Source organism: Etheostoma cragini, chromosome 1 (genome assembly GCF_013103735.1).
Source record: "Etheostoma cragini isolate CJK2018 chromosome 1, CSU_Ecrag_1.0, whole genome shotgun sequence".
Classification (NCBI taxonomy): Eukaryota; Metazoa; Chordata; class Actinopteri; order Perciformes; family Percidae; genus Etheostoma; species Etheostoma cragini.
Genome location: NC_048407.1, coordinates 27,979,312 through 28,006,536, shown reverse-complemented (window position 1 = coordinate 28,006,536; position 27,225 = coordinate 27,979,312). Strand labels below are relative to the sequence as shown.

The 27,225-nt window shown below is 41.1% G+C and overlaps 1 protein-coding gene across 2 annotated transcripts in view; it reads left to right on the top strand.

Moving 5' to 3' along the window:
* The window catches only part of fto (FTO alpha-ketoglutarate dependent dioxygenase), a 126,401-nt gene that overhangs the window by 28,055 nt on the left and 71,121 nt on the right, over positions 1-27,225 (top strand). For both annotated transcript variants that reach the window (XM_034870017.1, XM_034870007.1), the window contains 3 exons: positions 3,370-3,449; positions 3,961-4,104; positions 10,130-10,249. In XM_034870017.1, the coding sequence (XP_034725908.1) occupies positions 3,370-3,449; positions 3,961-4,104; positions 10,130-10,249 (344 nt within the window). The remainder of the gene's footprint in view (positions 1-3,369; positions 3,450-3,960; positions 4,105-10,129; positions 10,250-27,225) is intronic.

Below are 27,225 nucleotides of genomic sequence, written 5' to 3'. Positions count from 1 at the left end.
GGGGGGGGGCTTGGCCTGAACACAGAGCTTTTAGGTTCCATGAAATTGTATGCATTACAGAGGTTAGGAAAACCAAATGTTATTTTTTGAAGTCCTGTGACCCAGAGCTGACTATGTCTCTGTGGAGCACAGACAGCGAGCCACAGGGGTGTAAATCACAGCGTAATGCTCCTGGCTGCAGCAGACACCTCCACCCTCTTCGTTTCGGCCCTTCCAAGCTTTCTCATATTTTCTGAGTGTGAGAACATGTATCCACATCAGAACAGAAGCTTGTGTTCAGATATACAAGCATCCCATGTCCGGATAAATTGGGGATTTATCATGTTTAAAAGTCACAGGATATGCTTTCATAAGAATATAGGATTAGACCTAAAGTAAGATCTTGAGTCAGTCTTCCCTTGAGATGCTCAATGCATTACTGTATTTAAAAAAATCTGTGATTGATTTATGTCATTTTTAAGTTAAAGATAAACTAAATAGATACTTTAACTGATAAAGATGTATAGTACAGCCTGAACATACTTTTAATCCCTGGTACTTATTGAGAAAATAACATCTATTGTATAGAATGTGGATTTTTGTTTACTCTAAGGACTCATACACCTTCTTCTGTTATTTAATCCATGTTTAAACACCAAGGCACAACCTTATTCCTTTTTAGGTCTTTATTCCTTATAAATAAACCTTATTCCTTTTTAGGTTTAGTCTTTTTAACTGCTGTCCCTGGCGGGTATAGACATACATGTGCCTCCTCTGATAGACGCTGTCCCGGAGTGATTCTTTCCACCGGCCGCCTTTACAATTCTTTTTATTTTTTTTAAAGATTAAATATAATCATTTTAAAGATGATCTATATTTAATCATCAAAAACTTTAGGTAGTTACATGTGTGTACACATGTGTTTGATCTAGTAGTTAGAGAGATTTTCTTCTGATCAAAAGATTACTGTTTTGATGTGTCCAACAGCCGAAACATATCCTTCTAGTTTACAACGACAAGACACTGAAACCCTACATGTGCACTCTGCATACACTGCTAAGATTTTGAGAGTTTGGAGTTAAGGGGATGTAACTGATTGAAAGATGGAACACATTTGTGGAGGAGATACGCTGTACTTTAAGAGTTTTAAAGTTCCACAGTGAATCCAGTGAACTCACGCTCTCCCCAGGTAGGGCGTGATATGTGAAATCATGCTTATGGTACAAATGCAGAACCTCAATCAAAACAAGAAGATAACTGGTTCACTTTTTTGGACGTACCATACTGTAGGTGCACAAAAACACATGGACTGTCCAGATGCTGGTGCCTAGCAACATCAAATGGTGCATACAAATGTTATATGATAAGTGACTGCATTCTGGATTAATCAGCATGACTGCAGCAAGTGAGAAACTGCTGTTTTGTTAACATGAAGAACATTTGTACACACAGGTAGCTGCTGTATTGTACAATTTGTCTTTAAGTGTTATTCTCACATCCATATACCATCTAACACAAACTGTATATTTATCTGGATATTAGATTATATATCTACTGTATCTATACTATGTTGAAGTGTTTGTCAATGTGAATCTTTTAATTTTATTACAACTAAGGAATAGGAAGGTTTTAATGAATTCCTGAAGTTGACTCTTTGAAGCTGCTATGTTTTCATCTGAGAAAAGCGATGTCTGTACCTAATATTCAGCTTGACAGGGCTTGAAGCCGACCTCCTTTAGCTGGATAAGATTTACAATAGAACAGTCAGTTTCGGGCCAGCCATGATAATAGAGTGATGGGCTGTTGTGCAGACCATTCTAATGGGACTTGACTGTCGCGGATCAGTGGGGATTTATGCTCCACTCGGTGAGTACGCCCTTGAGAGGCCAACTGCTGCACAACGATAGCAGCTCACACAGTCCTTGGCTGTCTGTTGCTTTGTTGGTCCACCTGAATTAAATACTTGGCACAACATATGCACGCACATATACATTTGCCCAACTCAGATGCAGGAAAAACACACACATTCCTCTGCTTATTGGAGGAAGGACAGCTCAAGCCCCCCCAAACAGAGCAGCCACCAATAGACCATGTGTTGAAATACATTGGAACAGTGTTTTAGTGACATACACCATTTGACAGATAGTTTTGTGGTATTAAAAGAAAACTACAATGTTGTCTAACTACAGACACCCATAATGTCTTTTCAGCACCATTTGTCGGCGGCTGACCCTTTTGAACTGCTAATGTGAGCTGCTGGAGGCAAATTGAATCACCATCATTTCCACCCAAATGGAATTTCAGTGGTTAAAAAAGAACAATGCAAGTCTTGACACCGGGCTGTTCAATAATAAGATTTCCAGCTCCCAATGCACAGGGGGACTGGAGAAAAGAGTTGACCCAATATATTTAAAAGCCTGCTTCCTGGAAAAGGAGGACAAGTGGCAGCAGGCGCAGGGGTTGAAAGAAAGATAAATATTTATTACAGTTATCGAGTTTGCCTCTACTCCCTCCTGATCCCACTGACGCATCAGACGCGCCAAGAAAAGAGCAGATTGATGGAGATAATTTGTTATTGGATATAAACAGTTTTAAAGACGCAGAGTAATTCTGCCCAGAGACCTAATCCCTCACAATCTCATCAGGGTGAAGAAAACACCGGCAAGTTGTTTTGTTTGTCACCATCTTTTTTTTTCTCCCTACCAAACAATAATATCTTCCTCCCAAAGCATTTGGCTGTTTGACTTTCAAATCGCAGGCATTAGCCAGTGTACTCTTGCTCAAGGCGGCTGTAAATATGCACATGTGCTGTGAATGACAGCTCTGTCACGGCTAAATTAATTATTGGTATGAGGAAAATAATGGCAGAGCTGAGAAACATCTATACACACAAAGAAACACATGGAGGGATACACAGGAAACAGCAGTAAGGCCTTTTTGTAAAGCTTCAGTGATATTGGACAAATGTTTGTTGGTATGGCTCTTCCATCTTGACAGATTGAGCGCGATCTGGTTTTGTTTGGTAATTAAAATTATAGTACAATGCTGCTGATTCTATTTGATTCAGCGCTGGACCGAGCGCAATCTGTGTTGGCGTACACAATGATTTAGTTGTCATCTTTCTTCACGCCCTGCTTTTCATCTGTTTTTGTAGTGTTCTTTTATTTATTCATTTTATTTATTATAATTATTTCAAAACACAAAATAGGAAATCTTTACTCTTATTCCATCCTGTTTTTTTTTGCTTTTACAATAATTTATTAAATGGTTATTTCGGATTATGTCTTTCTCTTCCTTTGTCTTCTTCGCTGCTCTATTGATGATTTTTGCTGGTATAATTTCTAGTTTCTATTTAATTTCTCATACCTCTCTCTTCCCTTTATTCACCAGATGACCTGAATAGTACCCACCAGCACTGTGTCCTGGCTGGAGAGACCGCACGCTTCAGCTCCACACACAGAGTAGCAGAGGTGAGAAGCCAACAGGCCTAAAAGGGAAAAGGCAGTGTTTCAAATGATGTTGTGAAAATTCTGTGTAGCGAGCCAACAGTGGCCCTTGGTTTCAGTAAGGACTGCTGCTGGTACTTACACGCTCTATTAGGGAACGCTTGTGTATAAGGAAAAACTCTATCAGGTAAATAACAACTTAATTAAAAAAGTCTTCTTTTCATTGAAATGGAAGGATTCTGTTATCTCAGTTGTGTAAAACGAGATGTGCAAATGTAGGAAAGCTTTTCAGAGAAAATAAATAAACTTTGTCTTAATCATCCAGTGACACCTTTAACTGAGAAATAAAACAAATGAATGGCATTTGCAGTACATAGTACATGTATGATGAAGTAAATAGAATGTGTATGTATGTAAAAAAAGAAAGGTATTTATTAAACTTAACGTTAAACTAAACTTAAGTTTTTGCTTGTCTTTTGATTGACAGGGCGTAGTTGAAATGTGTGTAACTCTGGGTCTGTCCCTCTCCTCCCAGTGTTCCAGTGGTACCCTGACCTACATCCAGTCGCGGTGTCAAGAGGCCCTGTCCAACCTGCACACTGACCCAGAGACAGGCTCCCACAGCCTGCTGGCCCTGCTGCCGACAACTCTACAGCACTGTGAGGAGATTCACAATGAGGTGGGGACATACAGTAGAGTGTGTTCAAATGCATCCGCATGTGTGTGTACACACATTTATGAGTTTTTTTTTTCTTGCAGTTTCACACACACTGTGTGTGAGTGTGTGTGTGTGTGTGTGTGTGTGTGTGTGTGTGTGTGTATGTATGTGTGTGTAACTGTTGGACATTTATTTGTGTTGGCACTGTTAAGTCTGTATAGGTGTTGAATCAAACAACACTTTTAAATGTTTTAACTAGTTTTAGCTTGCTTGGAGTACCAGATGAGTGTGGTTTGCTACGTTGGACAGCACAGCATGTGCCAATGACCGTCAGACAATAGCATGTCAGCCTTTTAAAAGATGCAATACATTTTTCTGTTATCATGAACCTTCCTGACACCATCTGAATTCTTCTGATGGTGCAGTGCTCGGCCATCTGGTACACCAAGGAGGTTAAAGATGGCTAACAACCATCTGCAAATATGACAACATTTCATCAAGACAGGATCACAGAACATATTAGAAAAGTGTCATGAAATATAGAGCATTTAGGCATATGAATAAAGTGGATACATATCAGGGTGAATTGAATTTATTTGAAGAAACATACACGCATATGCATGTAAATGCACACTGTAGACTGCACATATTTAATACATACCCTCTGGGGTTTATTTATTTGACTATAGCCTAGAATGGTTTTTCATAACAAGTCAACACCACCCCATGTTGGGGTGCTGGGTTAACCAGACAAGTTATTATTAGGGACTAACAATACAGTATAGCAAACCATAGTCAAAGGAATTGATATGCTAGAAACATGCATTATACAATTTAATTCTGGTTTATTATTCCCTTTCTGCATCATGGGACTAAGAGACCATACTGGTTGTTTTTACCCAGGGAAATGCCTCCAATATGAAATCCGGGTTGTTCTCATTTGTCCTGGCCTGTGATTGATCATGAGGCAGTAGCCTCTCCATATGTTATCTAAAGATGGAGTCATGCCCCGCTCCCCTCGCTAACCCCTTTTCACACACAAGGAGTGGTGCTGGCTTGGGGTATTGGGAGATGAATTGAAGTGAAGTGAGGTCAAAAAAGAGGAATGTGAGGCGCTGCCTGCGGAGCCACGCGCCCCCTGTGCTAGCTTGCCACAGGCCAACGGTTAATATAGCATTTCACCTCTCCCCCTTTACACCCCTGGGCTCAAAGCGCACATCCTAGCAAGCGCTAGCACCCAGGCCCCACAGCGTGACGCCATGACAGATGAGTCTGACGTAAGGTTGTTTAAAGGTTGAAGACAATATTAATTATTCAGTCCTGCCAAACAATAGGGCTGTCTTTGTCAGAAGGAGCGCTGCGCTAGTTGAGCTAGCAACACCTGCTATTTGGCTGCATGGCGCCACAGGATTACCAAGCACAGGCCCTCGCCAGGAGGGCCACACAGGTTTATTTAGGAAAAAAGGATCCTATTTAAAAAAAAGAGCAGGTGTGTGAATGTTTAAGTAAGGGGGGTGCTCTCGGGGGCTCAAACCCACCCTACCTGGCGCTCACAATGATTGATGTGGCTATTTGTTTGGAGTTGCCCACGAGAGCAGAACACCCACCTAAATGATGTATTGGAGGTGGAGTTATTTATGATGGCGGCCCACTCTGGCACGTGGCGTGTGCATATTGCGCAGGTCGTGTTTGACATGGACGGCCGAGGAGCGAACAAGCCTGAGACGTGCAGGCAGCCTGACCTGAGCAGTGCCTTATGGGCCTTTCTTTAAAAAGTGCTAGCACCGGCTGACATGCCACAAATATATTGTGCAATGTCGTGCAACGGAGGGGGGGGGGATTGGAGGTTGACACTTGTCAGACAACGTGGGCGGGTCTGACGATGATGAGACAGTGCGTTTGCCATCTGAGTATGAGTGTTCAGCAATGGGGCGGGATGTTAAGTTGAAGCAGGGGTTGATGGGAGACAGAAATGAAGAAAACTGAAGTTCCCACCTGTTTGTTGAGCGTGGTCCTTCTCACTGTCTCTTTATAATCTTTCCCTCTGTCTTGGGTGGCGAAGGGCTGGGGGGGGGTAGTCTAACATAGCATCACCACACGGCCCCCTTGTGCATGTTTGGCTTTGAAATGCTAATCCCAGATGCAAACGTCTTGTCTCATTTAAAGCCACTGTGTCACTTCCCAGGTGGGTGTGTGACAGAGTGCCCTGAGGGACCCCGTATAATGATGCCAGTCCCCCCACAGTAAATATTGAAGGGAGCGACAAGGTTTTCCCACATGTTCAGGCAGAAAGTAAACTGTGTGGAAGCAGGTGTGTGTGACCTTCCAATGTCCTGTTTTCAGGCCAAAATGTCTCCCCAGGCTCTTAGGTCGCTGCTCTGCTTTGAAACACCTTTCCTTCCAGCCTTATGCTGGCAATATCATTGTAATCTTTTAAATAACCTATCAAAATACATTATTCTGTCAGCAGATCTGTGCAGTATGTAGTTTGTACTTGTTTGTCCTGGTGTATTAACCAGTTTCATTACTCGTTATTGAGACATTTTTCTTTTCATTTTAAGGTTTATTTAATGGATTTTAAATGTCTGTTCAACCGTTCTGAGCTCTGGTAAATCATGATTTAATCCAAGATTCCTGTTGTTTTCTTAGGTTTCATTTTATTTAATGACATTGGTCAAATTGATATAAAGAAGCTCTTCTTCATTGGCAGCTAAGACAGGAAGACTACTTTTAGCTTCTCTTGTGGAGTCTGAGAAATATAATTGAAGACTACTATTTTATGGATATAGGAAGTAATGGAAATGTGTATGGCAACCTGTGCATGCACAGTATAATCTAGCTTGTGTATGACCACTCTGGCAAGTGTGTGATGAGTGTAAATTGCGCGCCTGGTTTCTCCGAGAGAGCTGGGGGGACCAGTTCTCCTGACTGATGTGTGAGGAGGCCGGGAGAGGTAAACAGAGAACAGCAGAGTAGGATCGATCCCACTCTCATCAGCTCCAACCTTAGGGCCATGGCCCGGAAATTGATCCGACCCGCTCAGGGAATACCGTGAAGGTGAAAAAAGGGGAAATTGGGAAAAAGGGGGCTACTTGGCTTCAACTCCAGAGTTGCCATGGTGGGCGGAATTTTGACTAATGTAGGGCTAATGTGTAGTTAGTGTGCGATCACCTGGAGAGATGACAGCGACTGCTGCAAGGGAGTCACTAGCTCCCCTCTTGCTCCCCCACGCCGTCACAGAGAAAAACCAGCCCTTACACCACTCTCTTCTTCGCACACACCTTCGATCTGTCTGCCCGGGTAGGTGGCATTTAGTCCGAGTACCCCTCTTGGTAACTCTCAGCTGGATGGCCAGATTCAAAATGTCACATAGCCAGCACTCCTTACTAACTTTAGATCTTTGTGGCTGCCACTGGCCTGCACAGTGGGGTACAGGCAGCCATGTCAGCTCAAAGTAGAGACACAGGTTGGTTTCTTTTCACTAAAGGACAGACAGACAATCAGAGAGATGGAAGGAGGGACTGACAGAAAGAAAAGGACGTCCGATATTGACGCTCGGCGGCTTTGTTGTGTGTTTGAGCTGTAGTGATCGAAGGGGAGTGGATTTGGAGAGTGTTGAGGGGACCATAAAGGATGACATTTCTTTGAAGGGTGGCTTGTATGGAGTGACTGAGAGGCTGCTGAGCAGTGCCAGTGGCTGTTTATTCTCCCTGACATGCCCCAGTCCTTGCATGTCATCCCTGCTGTGATCAGAACATTTTGGAAGCAAATGGCAGGATGATTCTGTGCACATTTTCTACCCAAGGCAGACCTCACTCATGTTGTTTGTGCAGATAATTCTCGCCATTTGTTTTAACTTGCTTGGGGTGTGGGACTGTAGGTGACTTGCACTTGAATAAAGAGCAATGGCCACTTAAAAATTGAAGCTCAGTAGTATATGCTCAATGTTCACCATGCTCACTTTTCAGGATGTTGGTAACTTGATTTCAGTTTAAAACTACAGTATGTATATATATATATATATATATATATATATATAATTTTTTTTTTCCCAACCACTTAAGTCCCTTCACAAAGATTCAAAGTTTTGGAGCTATATCTGAAAAGCAGTTCTAAAGCCGCTCCCACAGATTACGCTCATATAAATATTAAATTGCAGTGGCTGACATTTTTTGGACATCAACAAATGCATGCGACCTGTGGTTTGCTGGTAAACTTTTGTTCCATTGCAAGATTTTTCATGTTACTGCACTGCAGCAAAAGGTCCTAGAGAGTATGTGATGGTGGCTGCCACGCTTAGCACTTGACTTCAACAATAGAGACCTTTGTTCTCGTTGTATCTCCTGTTTCAAGTCATTGATAGCATTGACTTTTCAATACATAACCAAGACCTCAAAACCATTAAGTAATATGGTCCATTGCCCTCCAAAAACGAATCAGCTAGTTCAAATGAATTGTATGCAAGCATAATTTGGTAGAGACAGGGCTGTGTGAGAGTGGAAACTGGTTTATACAAAATTGGTGCAATTTGAATGGAGACTTTTAGGGTAGAATTCCCCCACTTAAACCTTGTTGTGACTATGAGTTTGCAGCTCTAAAACAGGTCTGTTGTATACATTGGCTAATGCTCTTTGAAAAGAACAAAAACAAAATTGTTTTTAGAAAAGGAACAATAGCTCTCTCTGTCCCATTTGATATGTGACTCCTTTGCAGGCAAAGACTTTTTGTGTTGTACAGTTGTCGGCGTCAAAACGAAATGGAGCGTGCATTGTTTTGGGTAGATGATGCTTTGTAGGACGTTTTGGGGGAGGGCAACTCGCAGCGTCTTGTGTTTACGTTGGCGGCATTTGGGGCAATCGTTGACACACGCACTCACGTTGGCAACTGTATTCACAGACTGTAACAAAGCCGCTCACACTCCTATGTAGACAGATACGCAAAAGCGCAAACACACTGGTGCAAATGCAGGTACAAACACACAAACGTGCACAGGAAAAGACACACTTAGAAAATAGATAGGCTACACCTGGCTACATGAAGCATCCTTGCGAGGATTAAATCAGCACTTCAAAAGAGCAGGAAACAAAAATACTCCCAGCGGAGGAGAGGGGAGCGGCTCGGCAGCCGAGACTGTCATCTCCAGACGCAGCGAGGGAGTGGTAGAGGAGGAGAAGGAGGGAGGGAGGAGAATGAGGAGAGGAGAAGGAGGGAGGAGTTTTCAGGTGTGCTGGCTGGAAGGTGTGTATGTGTGAACAGACATATTCACATTTGTTAGTGATGTGTGTTTGTCCTGGTGTTTATGTTTGGTAAGAGTGGGATCACACTCATAGAGATGACCTGTGTTCTATGTACTATTTGCAAAAGGACACATTTTGACGCTATAAAAAGTAAACTAAAGGATATTTAGTCTTTCCTGTGTTGCTCCTTTTATAGACCTCATAAAGTGATTGTTAATAGTTTGAATTGATTTTATGACAAATAAAACATGTAATAATTAAACTTGTTTCAAGGGAAAATATATATTCTCCATGCCCCAAAATCCAAATCCCAAAAATTTCTCCCTGAGAAAATGTAACACATTGGAATATAAAATGCATAACAATTTTGAAAACAAAAAGATTTGCTTAGACAGAAAATGACGTAAGGAGTATGACGGTAAACACTGAAATATTTAATTTAGAAATGACGTAGTTACTAGGTGAAAATTACAACTCATTGCAAAATGTAACCATATGATGCTACTTTTAAATAACATTTTACTTGTTAATTGGTCAAAGTTGACAGACCATTTTGGAATTAAAAGTCAATTGAGGATCAACAGGAAATCATGCAGTCGTGCATATATGAGATTATAAAGTTCCATATTTACAGTATGTATATTTCATGTGATAATTGAATTATATACAGTACAAAATCAAATAACGTACACCCATGTACAAATGAAAGAAAATACGGTTGTTTTTTGAGCATTGACAGGTACATTTCTTTCCTCTTTTTTTAATTGTCTGAACCAGATTTTTTATCTTGTATACATGTGTGTGTGCAGGTGGAGTTTGAGTGGCTGCGGCAGTACTGGTTTCAGGGCCAGCGCTTCGCCCGCTTCTGCAGCTGGTGGACCGGGCCGATGGAGCAGCTGGAGAAGGACTGGAAGCTCATGGAGACGATGGTAAGGCCGCTCAGATACACTGCTGGTCAGAAGGCAGCCCCACTGTCTGCTCTCTCTGCCGGCGCAAATTACAGTTTTTATTTTTTTTTAAACAAGAAACTTTTTTTTTTCTTCAGCTCAGGTTTACAGACACACTATCCTCAATCCTAGGCCTTACAATGATGCCATTCCTTTTTTAGATACAGTATATAACCAGCCTTGTTGCTAAAATGTGCTATACTAATACAGCTGCTTTGCCTTGCCTAAATACGCCACATTGATTGTATCTATCTAAAATATTATCTAGATAATATTCTTTACAGTTAATAATAATAACAATAATAATAATAATAATAATAATAATAATAATAATAATAATAATAATAATAATAATAGATAAAATGGAGAATTTCCCAACGATATGAGAAGCTCCATGACTAACGGCACTCTGTCATTTTATAATAAGGGTTTCCACCTTTCTAAATGCTCAACATGCCTCCGCTTGTGTTTCTTTTACAAACTACATAAGTGATCTGCTGTCCAATAATGGTCCTCACAAGGGAGGGTGTGTTTAAAATTACATGATGGATTGTCTAACTTCTCACCACATGCATTATTAAGGATGTGTCATGTGTTCAATCGTAGCTTCACAGAAGTTTTAATTGAGAGTAACGTGCGCACACAGCTATTAGTTAGACACCACTGTAAAGGAATCACTTAGTAATGTCAGACTAATAATTAAGTCACCTTAGTTACTGCTCTATGCAGTACATAGGTGCCGCGGGCGCAAACACACACACACACACACACACACACACACACACACACACACACACACACACACACACACACACACACACACACACAAACACACACACACAGAGCACTGTACACATGCAGCTCCCAAACACACACACAGATACTGTACATGCTTGGTCTCGCTTTCTCTTCCTCCCCGCAGATTCTATGCAGTCCGTCTCTCAAAGTTAGATTTCAAAGAGTGGATGTGTGTGTCCACGCATGTACGTGTGTGTGTGTTTAAAACCCAAACAGCAAAAGCAGCAGGGGGCACTCTTGTATCACTGTAGCAGCAGTGGAGAGCGCAAAAGAGCTGTGCTCCTCTTTTCCTCTCTGCTTTCTCTCTCTCTCACTCTGCTCTCTCTCTCTCATTTTTTGTCTCTTTGGGTCTCTCACCCACTCCTGCTGTCTCTGGGAGCTCTCTGTCTCTGTCACTGTGGAGCGCTGAGCAGTAATCACATCTAATGCTCAGGCAGGGATAAAGACAGGGGCTGGAGGAGAACAGTGCTGCTGCTGCCGACGCTGCTTGGCTCTAGTCATAGTCTCTCTTTCTCCCTCTCGCTCACTTAGTTGAACAGCCTGGCAGCGGGTGGGTGGAGGGGTGGAGGGGTTAGTAGACAGTGGCTAAACTGATCTAGAGCTCCACCTCCGGGCCCAGATGAAGTGTGTGATTTGAACCTGTATTTAGAAAAGGGCATCAGTGAAATGTGAGGTCTCTCTCTCTCTCAGTTACTGTGTCTCCGTCTCTCTTTAATGGGCAATCAAACCCTATCCACTGCGCGTGTGTTTGTGTGTGTGTCACTCATGTGGATGTCTGTCATGCCGTAGAGACTTTGCATCAGACTTTATACAGCAAATCAAATGTGAGACATTTTTTAGTAAAATAACAAAAAAGAAGAAAAAAAATGATATTTAGTATTTTGTTTTTTTTACATCTGAAATTACTCGGTATTTATAAAAACATTCATTTTACAACCTGACTACATTTCATTTTTATCACATTCACACACAGGCAAGTATATCTTTTGCAGAGATGCTTATTGAACCATCCCGAAATTAATACACCGGTAAATGCTTAAATGTAATCACTCACTATTTTGATGAAAGACAACAATATTGCTCTGGCAAGCAATATTTACATACATGCATCGACCTCTGATATGCTGATGAAAAGCACTTTATAAATGTGACTTATAGATTTTCCTTTTAGAGGTTTTGAAAGCTGTGGCTTTTCTGCAGTTAGATTAAAACGCATTTCTCTAAATTACTGTGAGTTATTTAAATTATATGGGTCCCCCTACATTACTTTATTGCATATATTTTACATTTTGAAGCTGGCAATTGACAGTGTAGTGTAATTTAGTGAAATGCGAGTGACCTACTGTGTGCAGATGCCGTTTGCCATTTATTTATTTTGATTTTTCTGTTATTGTCTGCAGAGTATATTTTAATACAGCATTATTTTTTTCAAATTGGATATCACCATGGGTGTTTTAAATAACAAATATATGTCTCTTTAAATAGGGTTTATAAATTGACACTGTGTTGTTTTATACTCTGCGCTGTAGCAATAAAACAGCCTATTGTTTTATCCTGCTAAAATAGCAATACAAACAGCCAGCCTTCCTCTCTTTATTGTCATATTTAGCACACAGTGTTGTGGGATGTGCTGGGCTATGTATGCGTTTGTTAGTCTGTATAAAGAATATTGCAATATGGGGGGACTAGCTCCTGTTTATGGATACTGTCTCTCCCTGGGGCTCCCTCTCTGCTCCTCAGCCTGTTGTCATGCAAATACTCACCCTTCCATTTGAATGACATTCTGATAAAATACATAAATAAATAAATAAATAAATAAATAAATAAAGAGCTGACACAAATCAGGTCCACTCGCTCGCTCGCCTCCTTTTGGTACCTCATGAATTCATGTGGTTTCTTGATAGAAACAAAAAGATGTGCATCTGAATAAACTGAAAGTGTAGGTATTTGTATGTGAATGTACAGCAAAAGTATGGTGTGTGTGTGTGTGTGTGTGTGTGTGTGTGTGTGTGTGTGTTTATGGGTGGGTGGGGGAGCACAGAAAAAGGACACAAACGTAAAGGTTTTACATTCCCCTGTGATCCAGGGTGCTAAAGTCCTTTTAGACCTCTGCCTCTCTCGTAGCTTTACATTCCCTCAGGACTCTGCTATCATGGCTATCCTACAATAGTGACATTTCCTTAAACTAGCAACAATGAAAAGCTTCCGTCTGACTGACAATAGACCGAGAGTCTGGGCTTTTTATGCAGAATATTTTAAATACCGGTGTGGTGTTTTTTAAAAATCTTTCCTCTTTTCACTGTGGGGGAGAAGCGACAGCGACGAGCCAATGAGCACATCTCCCTATCCCCCCCCCCCTGTCCTGTGCATGTGTGTTTGTGTGAGTGTGTGTATGCATGTGTGTGCCATTGATGTTAATGTATGCACTTGGCATGACTTTAATTGATTTAGCAGCTCTGCTTGCACAGTACAGCTTTTTCCCTAATTTGTCACTTTCCTGACTTCTGTGGCTGCTCATCTCACAACTTCAAAAGCCACCGCAGAAGCAAAGAGATTTCAATGCACCCTGTCTCCCTCTCTCTCTCTTTATGTTCTTCCGTTCTCTTGTTCTATCCCTCTCGCTCTCACGCCATATCTCTGTCTCTTTCACACACTTTCTCCCTCATTTGACAGAAGAACGAGCCTTGTAGATGGAAATCTTTTCAACACATATCAAGGAAATTAATCTACTTTCCTAATAAATGGGATCCACTCAGTTGACTACATTTGTATACTTCAAGATGCACAAAACAGGAAGTGGAATCGGGGCCATGTCTTCCTCTACAACATTCACCCAGCCTGTCATTCGATGTTTTCATATGGTTTGGTCACACACACATAAATGCTGTACACACTTATTTATTTATTTTCTTCATTGTGTGACAAATATTACCTCCTCTGATTTGTAATAGAGGCTGACTTTTGCGTGCATGCGTGTGTGAATGAATGTGCGAAGATGCGCTTAGTGACCATGTCATTTTCTCCCCTCACTTTAATAACCGTCTTCGGAAACAATCTGGGCGACTGAGGAGGGTTGCACTGCAATCATACACAGCCTGGCCCTGGTCGCCATCGATAGCTGATTAGGTTATTGACCTAGCGTGTGGAGGGTCGGTGCTGAGGAGGGAGGGTAGTGAGCTGTAGGGAGAGTCTGTAGAGACAGACACAGAGAGGGGGGAGGAGGTAACACAAAAAGAGAGGGATGTGTGTGTCGGGGGGGGGGGGCGGGGGGGTCAATGTAAATGTTATTGCTGTGTGAGCTCATTTGATCAAAGTCCTGGAAAGGTTAAGCGAATCCAATCTGGTTTTGTATGGCAGAGTGGAGACACAGGCGCTGGGGAAGAAACCCCCAGGACGGAGAATGGATTATCATATTGGCGCTGGAGTAGCAAGGGCCTCCGATGGACAGTTTACTCTGCCCGTAATGCGTTTAGACAGCAATTGGCCTTAATAACCTTTATTGACTTCAGCGGGTCAGTGCCAAGAATCTAATTATCAAAGTGTATCAATTTCATTGGAGTTTAGAGTTGCACCGCTCAAAATAATTATTTTAAGGTCGGGCCGGGGCAATTAATCCCCTCTCCACTTATTTGATGGCTTTGTAAAACATTATAAATGTTATGGTTTCTGTTGTGCGTTTCACCGTAAATAATTTCAGGGAGCAATTTTTCGTAAGGCATTATTTGAAGAGCTTTCCCTGCTGGTCCTTCTTAGGGGAAAAGGCAGCTTTTACCAGCAGTCATTTTTCTCTTTCGCTCGCTGTTTTACTTGCACAGTCAGGCAGGGTTTTATTCCCCCTTTAAATGCACACATGGAACCCAGATTAATTATAAGTCTGAACTAAGCAGTAAAGTGTTTAAAGACCATTTATATTGCTCATTATGAAGCCATTCATTATCTCCTACATTAAAATCACACTGTTTATGCATCATATTGTTTTGCATTTTAAGCTCAATACCGGGGAAATACGCTTATACATTTATTTTATTCCAAATCTCTGTGGCTTTTACGCCTATATACAGTATGTTTCTGTGTGTATGCACATGGGTGTCTTTGTGTGTGTGTGTGTGTGTGTCCACAGTGTGAATGAAAGGAGTAAATGTGCAGCTGTAGTTTATCCTTCATTGACAGTCATTATGTGGTGTTACCTGGATAGTCGCAGCTGTTTTTCCTTTATCGCACAACATAGACTAGAGGCCTAATCCACACGTTTGCCCTATTTAGACGGAGCTGTATAAAAAAGAAATGACTCAAAGATTATTGTTATTATTCATTTAAAGCGGAAATATATGGCTGCTAATACATTTTTACATCACGCAGCAGCTTGTGTTTGGAAATATAAAATGAAAAGGAGCGGGAAGAGACAGAGAGAGAGACTGAGGAAGAGTGAACGTAGCGGTGCAAAGGTATTTGCTATTCTCTTTGAAGTCCCTATTCAACAGGGTAAGCTGAATTTTCGGCAGTGCCTGATAGTGTTCTGCGTAAATGCTTAAACCCCTTTAGAGAATTTTCATGGGCAGATACGCGGTGGCTTGAAGAGAGCGTTTATGTTACCTGGAGCCAATGCAGCCCGCAGCTTTGTACCTAAAGATGTACACTAGTAGTGAATGGAATCCCACTGAGGTTTGTCTATGACAGAATCTCACTGCAACATCGCTGTAAGCCGAAGCGGGGGATAAAAGAGCTACGAACAGATTTAACCCTGTCACTTCTCAGCTGGTGTCTCACATATGCATTTCTTTACTTGAACACACACATGGAAGGACAAAAATACTGGGACGTACACACCAGCAAGCACACCACTACAACATTTACATGTATGGTGGTGTCCATTTAGAAAGAGATGACACTTTTTGGTGGAGGCTCTTTTATTACCATTTTCAGGTAACACATTTACAACAACTAAAATGCAGAATATTGCTGCGCCGGTCTCTTTTTTTTTTTTTTTTTTGCATTGTACTATTGAGTTGTTTTTTAATGTTACATAGCAGAATAGAAGAGTCCTTTTTAAATGTACACACAGAGACACACACACAGAGCTGTAGTCAGAGTTTATAGTGTTTTACAGTGTATTACTGCCTGTTAGGGAACAAAACCTGACACCTGCTCATGGTTGCTGATAATGGGAAATGTAGATATTGCATTAAAGATCAGCCACCCACCCAGATCAGCTGGTATCCTGTCTATAATGGAGGGAAATGGAAATTTGTAAGTGACCCCAAACTTTTGTCCGGTAGTGTGTGTGTGTGTGTGTGTGTGTGTGTGTGTGTGTGTGTGTGTGTGTGTGTGTGTGTCACACACACACACACACACACACTATCCCTGCGTGGATGTGATATGATTTCTATCGTTGTCGGTCTGGCTCAGGTTAAACTCTTTGTGAATCATGAACAAACACATACAATGAACGCCACAGAACTTTCTTTTTTTTATCCAGTTTGACAGTTAGTTATAACATAAAAAGAACATAAATGAAATTGGGTCCGTGCATAAACTCCAGTACATCTCAATAGTGATACCAGCGTTTCAGCATAACAATACTGGTATCGGAGCATCTCTAATTAAAAGCATTCCTGATATATGTTTGTCATTATTTCTCAATAAAAATGGATGCAGCTGCCTGTCCTAAAAGCTAAGGTGTGGAGAGTTGTTACATTTTCATTCCTACACTAGACCTGAGCAAACTTGTTTTGGAGCTGTGGATTTGGAATGTAAAAGAGGAACTTGGCCGTCTTTGACTTTGTGTTCCAGCGTAGAAACCGCAAATAAAACAATGCCATTGTTTAACGTCACTGCCGCTTATGAAAGAAAATGAGCTCATCGAAAACTCCCACATTGTTTTGCCATGACTGTCAGCTACAGTATATGGAGGACACCTTATCTACATATACAATGAGAGGCTGGGGACTTTTATTGACAGCCGTTTGGATAATTTTTATTGTTTGTCTGTGAAATGTTGACCGTGTTTTTTTTACTGTATCAGCAGGCTTTGAAGGCAGCTTGTCTCGTAGAAAACAAATGAGCACTTTACAGAGACTGATCTGCCTTATACGCTTAGCAGCTTCCTCAATCCGTGCATTTACTCGTTTACGTGCTTTTTTACTTACTTATTCATTTACTTACCTTTATATGGATTTTGTTTGATTTCCCCCCTCCTCCCTCTAAACCAAAGCCATCCTCTTCCTCTTCCTCTCCTCATCCTTGGCCCCGATCAGCAAGATAAGCCTTCAGAGGAGGGAAGATAACATCCATTAAAGTGGTAAAGAGGAATTATGGGGCAGCCCAGATTAATCACTGCTCAGCTTAATCGCATTCAGTGCGGACGGCGGGGTTGGCTGCAGGGCCCAGCTTTTTCCTGTGTCATACCAACAGAGGGAGAGATGCAAGGAAGGAGTGTGTGTGTGTGTGTGTGTGTGTGTGTGTGTGTGTGTGTGTGTGTGTGTGTGTGTGTGTGTGTGTGTGTGTGTGTGTGTGTGTGTGTGTGTGTGTGTGTGTGTGTGTGTGTGTCGAAAAGTGCCTTGATGGGGAAGAAAGTATAAAAAGATGAAAGAGAGATTTCAGAGCCTCTCATAGCAAAGCCCGCCTCTCTTATAGCTGACTAGAGACATTACCACAAACCAGCGCTTGATATATAATTACTTCAGTACTTTGATCAAGGTGTAATTGTTTACTCTTGCAGGCGATCGTGTGAAAGTGGTGGAGTAAACTAAATTACCACAGACACAAGAAAACACATTGATTTGTCACTAAAAGTCGAGATATTGTTCAATGCATGCACTTTTAGTGGAATATTAATTGTATTGACTATTGAATACATAGCGAGGGATTCTCAATCGCTTGTTTAATACTTCTCATGTTCAGAAATAGCAATTGAGATGTAGTGCTGAGCTCAATAAGCCAAAGGTAGCAAAAATAGAGCCTTCATACTCTGAACTCTTGTATTGAAATCATTTGAATCTGGATCCTCATCAGGTCTTGTCGTTGATATCCTTTTCAATGTTTATCTGCATGTCAACTCAAATTAGTTTCACATTTGTTTGTGAAGCCCCTAATCACAGTGACAGTCTCAAAGGACTTCATATCTCCCACACATAGCAAAACAATAAATTAAAACCCATTAATGAAACAGCCCACCCCAACTATCTATCCTCAAAGTGAACAATAAAGAACTCCCACCCCAAAATCTAATTAGGGACCGAAATAGAACATAAGGTTCTTTTAGAGATAACCAATGCAAACTGTTTTTACACACAGAAATAAAGTTTTTTGGCAAAAAAATGCCAAAACCCTCAAAGTGAGATATCACCATATCACCAAATGACACATTTGATCTCTGAAGACGCTGTAGGCATAAAGTTATCCAATCTGGTGACAATTAAATCCTTAATCAGCTTTTTTGTGAGAGTGTTGCCATTTAGCCAGCAAAATACTAACCACTAACTCGGTAACTTGTACATAAAGCCTTCTGGGAAAACAATGAATGGAGAGAAAGGGCTGATGCTGATGGAAATTGTCTGATCTGCTTGAAGAAACGTGAAGAAAAGGAAGGAATATGGGAGTAGATTGTTTTTTTTTCTGACCAAGTGATTTTAATTGAAAGATTACACACAATTACAAACAATATGCTGAGACTTGAGAACGTGTCCCAGGACCAATACATTTTTTTGTTTTTTAAGCATGTAGAGGAAAGACAGATAGGAGGGAAACGCAACCAGAAGACAACAGCAAGAGCAACACACACAAATACACACACACAAACACAGAAACAAGATAAGGGAGCAAACACGTTAGCAGATAGAGGCTCAAAGGCCGCAGCACCAGTCCACAGCATGGCCTTCAACAAGTCAGCAATGCTGTACCAAGTGTCCAAAGTTTTTTTCTGGCGTTCCATTCACGTGAGCTGTAGACAGTTTCAAATATACATCATACAAAAAAAGTAAGGGTCCATGAACAAGTAGACACATCATGTGGTTTCCAAAGGGTTTCAATCATTTTCTCAGCAGCCATGAGTCCAGCACATACAGCACGTTTTTTAGTTTTAGAGAGCTGATGGGCTGACAAATCGTTCAGAATCAACAGGTTGACAGTAACAGGTACAGTATGGGAGTAGACTAGATAGTTGATGATAATTGAATAATATTTGGGGGGAGATGGGCATTTTCAGAGGTAAAGAGATGAGAGAGAGAATGGTAAAAGTTATGGAATGGAAAGCGGATGTGATTACAGTCAGGAGAAAGTTCAAGTCCTGCGAGCATTCTGAGAAGTTTCATATGCTGTATATGTTTTCTTTTGGTTTTTTTCTGTCTGTGCACCTTTCAAAACATGGCATGTACCGTATGAAGAGGATAGCCCAACAGAGATCAAACCTGAGATGTGTACTGTTTTCTGGTGAAGTAGATTCCCTCCCATCTGAAGCTTGAAAAGAAAATCCCAGTTTTTACACCCCAAGATCTGTTTTTGTAGTTTTGACCATCAATCCTATCAGTTCTGTTTTTACTCGCCAATTTCACTGCTGAGATCCCAACACTGGTAGCTACACCTTCACAATGGAAGACTATCAGTCAAGAAACAAATCCCCAAATATTTTTTTTCTAGTGACTTTTAAAACAAGAAGCATACACACCCAATGTGTCCGTTATTACCCATTGCATTGTTAAACTGCATGCATGCACAACTACGATAATTATGGTAATTCAAAGTTGAACCAAGAAGTTGCTGGGCAAGATTGAATTGACTTTTACTACTGACTGTTTGGATAATAACTTGTATAATAATTATGTATAATTTGTTTTCACAGGGCTTGTTTATTGCCTGTCTGATTACTTACATACGTACGTAGCTATGTACTAGGTGCATTCTATTGTAAAGCCATGCCTTCCAGTAGTAATACTTCTGATAGGTAAAGTTGGTGAGTTGTACCGCACTGGTGAGGCTGAGAGCAACCATCCTTCCAGGTAGCGAATCTCTTCTACTCATGCTCTCCTTTCCCACCAGATAGAGCGATCTGATGGGTGGTGTTAAATGGGTGAGATGTAGGACAATGTAATTAACGCTAGTCCTTTAGCAAGCCCCACCTCGCTCCACTGGGAGCGCCCGATATAGCGCTCATTAATTCCTATTTGTGTGTAATGAGAGGGTCATGTTGGACGTAATAAATGGCTCTTTTATTTGGGCGAGAGCTGCAGGGCGGCATCTTCTCCTGGCTAACAGTCTCATAAACACTCTTTAGCTGCTTTAATCAGCCTCCCTTGGTGGGGAGCAATCACACATGCACCTGCACACATAACTCAGTAGTGGGGTACAAAGTATACTGTGTAAATGAGCGGAAAACAGGTGTGTTTAGAAACACTTGAGTAACTATGACATAATCCTGTTTCTGTTAATGAGTAGCCGTTGTAGAGATAACCAACAGATAGCCAGTGGCAACACTTATATAAGCATTAATTGTTCAAATGTTGCACACTTTTGTGGTTTCTGCGTTGTGTTCCGGCGTCAGACGAGGCAGGAGATGATGCTAATTTTGAGTGTTTACTCTGTGGTGTCAACAGAAAGGGGACATTAGCTGTATGTGCAGTCGCTACATCTGCTTAGCCCCACCCCCCCGGTGATATTACAAACTTCCCCCACGGCGGGGGGGTTTGGGGTTTGGTTCCTTTCAATGCTGTCAATAAATAAAGTCTGATTTATTTATTTTTTGAATGAAATTGCATTTGAAAGTCCAGACTTCTTGAAAAGTCCTGAGGGGCTCGGTTCTAATACTGATTAGTTTCAACAAGTAGCAAGAGTTGGCCCCTAAACAGCATTACAATTAGGGTGTACCGGTATTTTGTCGAAAGATTATACCCGGAATACAAACAATAAGCAAACATAAATCTCATTTATCTGCTTTTTGATGTCAAGATGCAATGTAATATACGTTTGATTCACTTCATTAGTGGTGTAACATAATCCAAAGTGTACTGTCTTTACTTTGAATTCTATTGAATTAATTAAATCAAAATACTCCACAGTCAAATTATTTTTTTAAATATATGAGGTTTGTGTTGAACATACATTATTAAATGAAAAAAGAATACCGCAGTGTCTGTGACTTCTTTGCCAGATTGAAGTAGACATCATCATATAGAGTATATGAGTCCATAATCCAGTTATATGTAACTGCTTCATGGTGGGTGCCATTGTCTATTACTGTATGGCTGCGTTGTGCGGAGAGAATTGTTTAAGGCAACACAACTGCCAGTCTAGTCACAACTGAGCTATAGGGAAACAGCGGATTTAGCACACTCCTGTTTTTTGCCACATAATGTGTTGTGCTTTCAATGAACAATACGATAAGGGGAAATTCATTTTGGGCACAATGAGGCTTTATGCATTATAAACAGTAAATAGTAATATACAATCAGATTAAAAGATACCGGGCAATAAATAGAAAACTCTCGATTAATAAATATAGCTGGTGCAGTAGTAGCAGGTTAGAAAACTAGGAGTTGAGGTAGAATGATGCAACCGAAATATACTGATTACCATAAACCTTAATTAGTTTTAAAGAGAGCAAATAATTGAAATCTGAACTGATGTTAAACATTTTGCCACATTTTATATGATGCAACTTCAAGGTTATCAATTAAAAAAAACAAGGTTTGTCTATGGCTGGTACCACACAGACCCTTTGGCTTCTAATGGTGTATACAGTGTTTTATGGTAGGGAATCTGCAGGCGCCAATGTGTTCGGTTTTAGACATAGTCATTCTTTTTCACTGTACCTCTATAGGTAATTCCCAGTTGATGTCAGACTAGTCATAAGAGGGCCTGTTTAGTTTTGCTCCATGGTTTTCAGCCAGATGCAAAAATTGAGGACTCAGTACGCTCCAGACTTCTTGTAATCAATCAAAACTTTGTTAGCGGCGCATTTCAACCCTTGCAGACATATTCCCTCATTTTAAAAAAAAGAAGAAAAAAAACAGTATGTGAGTGTGTCTAGATGGATGGAAACCCTTTTTTATTGGTTTAGCATTTTTGAAGATCTGAAGTATGGTGCAGTGTGTGTTACACTGTAACTCCAGGGCTTAGAAAAGCTGGCTTTGGCCCCAGTCAGCAAAAAGCTTTTTACTGGCAGGAGAGTGAGGTGCTGATCACAATCTTCTATCTAGCTAAAATCTAGACTCAGCTTTCATATATTGAAAGAGAGTAAGAGGGTTTTAACAGAGCAGAAGGTGCTTGAGTGTCACGCTCATCGCAAACATCTCTGTCCAGCTCTGTCTTCATTGTCCTGAATTAGTCAAAGCGCCTCTCAAAGCTTTCTTGTGATGGATGGATGGTGCATTCTTGCCAGGCCAGTGAAGAGATTGCACAAGTGTGTGTGTGTGTGTGCGCATGTGTGTGGGTGTTTGTGTGTGTGTGTCCTGTCCTGTCCCAGTCTGCTGGAGAGCTCATTCAGACCAAGAACTATGTGGTTTAGCCATTAAGTCCCACTGGATCCACACTCCTTATCATGATGCAGAGACAAAAGCTTTGCAAGAAACAGCCTGGTGAATTTTCATGTGATATTTGTGGGCCCATTGGGCTACAACCCAACAACAGATTTGCCTATTCTTCTCACCACCAAAAAGGAGCACCACAAAAGCCTGTGAGTTCTGCTTCATTTGATCCTGTGGAAAGCATATGTCCTTCCATTCCACTTGTATTCTGCCCAGAAGATGGAGTGCCGTTAGGGCCATAGAAAGCATCCCTGCCCACTTGAGTGTGTTACAATGCCTTCAAACAAAATCACTTGTCAGGGGTCTTCCCTTTTTGGGAGTGTCTCTAACCCCCACACCAACCCATTGTCACTTCAAACATGTTACTCTGATGTTGCAGACACATTTTTCTAATGTTTTACACTCCATATAATCCGCTGTGTGTAGCAAAGCCCATTTTACTGGCTGACATAATTGATGGTGCCTGAGACCTTGCAAGGGTCAATCTGACAGAAGGGTCTTAGTTTCTATCACCACGGAGATTGCGAGAACGCATTTATATGCACACAAGCACAGACTTAAACTAGAGAATGTCTTTCTTAGACATTTTAAGTGTGTTATTTTATCATAGAAACATCTAAACGTGCTTCTAATATAGCGTCTTTTTAGAGATCTCTCCAAAAAGGATACAAATCTAGATTTTAGGGTTGAGTTTCAGCACTCATCACTAATGGGTATTACTAATTAGTCTGTATTCAGTGGCCACTTTATTAGCTACACCTGTACAATCTAATGCAAACCAATATAACATGCCTGCCACAATAGCTATCTTTATCAAAGCTTTTTATATTCAGTTATTAAAAAAAAACTCAGAATATAATACAGTTCAGTACAACAACATCACTATGACCTCAATGCTTAAACATTAATATCATAAATTTAATTAACACCTCTATGAGAAGTCCAACAAAACCTGAACATTATAGGCATCGTCAAAGTAGACTTTAAAGTTGTATTAGATTGCATTAGACTGTACTAGTGCACATAATTAAGCAGAACCTGACTGTCTTTAAACATGTCTTTAAATGTTATAATATATTTGGAGGAAGTGCAAATAAGTGTTGCAACAACCCTTTTTGAAAGTCAGTGCTCTGTAAATTTTAGTTGTGATAACTGCTCAAAGTTGCACCAATAATTCAAAAGACACGCACGCACATACAAAGAAAAGACTTTCTTGAATCATCTTTGAGAAAACATTTCTATAGAACTCACTTCCCTCATTTTCTTTACTGCTTCCTCTTTGATAATATCAAAGGTTGTGGAGCTTCAAAGCTTGGAACACAAGCCTGACCAGCAATGTTGACACCTTTCACTTCACTTTTCCCCTAAACAGACACAGGCACACAGACACACACACACACACACACACACACACACACATACACGTTTATCAACCAATCTTACGTAATGAAAACTGAACAAATGTAATTTCAGATATGCCTCAATTTTGAACCATCTGTAATCATGTGAGCAGGCAGAAGGCAAAACACACACACACCCACACACACACACACACACACACACACACACACACTTTTTTATGACTTCAAGTGTGATGTCACAGGAAAGTGAATGTGGTCTGGCCTTATTTCTTCCCGGGCTAATATAATTTTTCCACCAGTGGAGAGTCCGCCCCAAGAGCAAAGTAACTTGATGGTGGCATGCAGTAAATACACACAGATCCCTTGTCCAGACTGGAACTGGTGCTGGCAGGATCACAGCTCCCCAGTTGTTTATATCCGTGAGCAGAAGCTATCCATTACCCAAGGAGCAAGGTGCCTGATGCCTTTTTCCACCAGCGGTCAAAGTGATATTGGTTTCTTGTATTAGAGGGGAGATGGAGTCTGCCAAACTCCCACTTCCAGGGCCTATGAAATCAGATGTCAGAGCAGCTGAGCTTAAATTGTGGCAGAATTCTGTGGAGTGTCTGAAGATTTGGAGAAAAGGGTCCAACTTAAAGCTTTACATGCCTTGCTGATGTGCTAGCCATATTGGTAAGCACGAGGAAGTTTAGTTAGGGAGGAATGACAGTCAAAGGCAAAACTGAAAACCAGGGTGTTAGAAAAGGTAATTTAATTTTACTGATGTCACATTGTTGCTCAGGTCTGAAAAAGTAGTAGATTTACAGTAGTAGAAGTTTATTTGTTTGATTAGGACAATGCAAATTAATCAACATTTCTGTAAATGTGCCAATGTTGGCCGGTCGGCTAATTTTCAACTGTAGTCATAGTTACCTAGCATGCCTGTCTTTATGTTAATCTCAGGTGTTAATCTGTCGTTTAGCAGATAACTAAAATTAAAACCACCAGAGAGCTAAGTCATCTTCCTGGGGACCAGGTTGAAGCCCCACTGAAGAGTTTAGCCAGTTTATGGTAATTATCAGGCTTTATAAAACAAAGAAATGTCCTTCTTTTTATCACAATAGATATTGAATCTTGGGTTCCCATGATATACAGTGGCTTGCATAAGTTTACACACTTTTGCTAAAGTTGAATAAAAAGTGGAATAAAAAACATCTTTTGGAAATTGATCTTAATCTCTTAATTTAAAAGAATATGATGATGATTTATCAGGATGCATAGTGTCCTGGATCCATGAAATAACTGGCCTTTAAAAATAAAAAAAATCTGCCTGCCTCTATGGGAATTTAACATAGGGGTGCGTATACTCATGCCCCCTGTATTTTAAGAATTTTTTATTGACAATACATTATTCAATAAAAATCAAAATTGGTATCTTTAAAGGTTGGATTTTTCCTACGTTTTTTAAATTAAGGCATTAAAATGAATTTCCAAAAGATGTTATATTATTCCTTTTGATGTCAACTTTAGCATGGGTATGTACACTTATGCAAGCCACTGTAGATGATAAAATCAGGTTGTCAATGGAGGGTTGTAACCTAAACAAACAATACCTATACTGGAGAGTGGAGTCCATTTGGGCTACAGATACTATGTAGGTCCTCAATATAAGTCGCACAGTTGGCCCATGGCCAGAAGGCCTTCTGCAGATGAAAGGTGGATTTTTCCCCAAACACATCAGACTCCTTGTAAAGCAAGTCAGTCGGGTCTAGATTGCCACATTAACGCAGTAAATATAATGTTCAATATAAGAGTGATTTTGTTGTTCTTGCATGCCATCACTGTTAAGTAAACCCGTTAGTGGTGGCTCAACAGTCACACGCAGGGGATGGATTACTAGTTAGGGCCACGACTGCCTCCATAGAGATAGAGACATGTTGGCACACAGAAAGTCGCTGGGCCAGTTGCTGGGCTTGTTACATGTGGTAGTGGCAGGGAGACAGGCATGGAGATTGTCAGTCTGACAGACAGAGGTGTATTTAGGCCGGGAGGAACCATGGTGGCTAATTAACACCAGCCATCAGCCAAAACCCGGGGAATGGTTGGTGTTACTGGTGATTTTGTTTACAGCCTACCTATCATTTGGATGGTCTATTCTGGTGTAGAAATCACCCATGTCAGTTAAAATAAGGAATTAATTTGGATATTCTGAAGTGTTTGTGGTCAGCAGACCTAAACGTTTCCTATATGAGAGAGTGCTAGTGAGGTTAAGAGTGCTCTGGGTCCCTTGAAAGGCTTGCTCCAAAGTCAGCAGAGACATTTCATGGGGTGTTAACAATTTCTCAGACACCCTGGTGGCCAGCTAGTAGTTCTGTTTTATGGAGTGTAAACCTTCAGTTCTGCATGCATCCCTTTTTAACCTTCCTACCTTTAGGCTATTACGTGACCTGTGACAGCTATTCTGTGAAGTTTTAAGGGGAAGTACACCATATTGCACTGTGTGCAGCAAGAAACAATCTTCCCATTCTATTATTCTTTGTAGAATGAGTGACATGTTGTTATGTGATGGAATAGACAGATGCTTGTTGGTGTTAAGATATAGTCCTGGCTCGAGGTGTTAGTGAGCCGCCCCAGGCTGCCCTCCAGCCAGCCTTGGCTTGGAACGCTATCATCACTCCATCTCCCCACCAACCAAAATATCACCTCGGCCTGGCTGCGTGTTTGTTTACCTACCCTGCTCCTGCACAGGGCCGGAAATGTTTATGCCTATCTGTAGTAAAATAGACATGGTTGAGTTTGGGTCTGGGGACCAGGGATGGAGGTACCCAAGCCCTCCTTGTCCTCTTGTTCACCTTGGTATGTGGCCTGGGTCAGAGTGACATCTGTGGTCAGCATCAGGCTGTGAGAGGTGGAGGCTGAGGATAGCTACTGTCATCATGGGGTAAATAGAAGAAAAGAGGGGGCTGATTAGTGCTAACACAGGCCTGGAGATGAAGGGCTGTGGTGTTGCCGAGGCTAGCTGAGGCCGGGCCCGACCAGTAAACAACCAGTGGGGTGTCTAAATGGCCTGGGGGTCAGCCCGTGGCTAAACATGAAGGCCTCTCTCAGCACCGAGTCTTCTAAACACAAGATCATACGCACTCTGGCACGCAAGCACACATGTACACATTTTAATGAGTAGGAGGCTTGGTAACACACATTCAGATTATCAGAGGCACACCTATACCCACAAAAACTGGCTGAAAACAAACATAAAAAGAGTCTTTCCCATACTCACCCACAAATGTACACACACTCTCTCAAA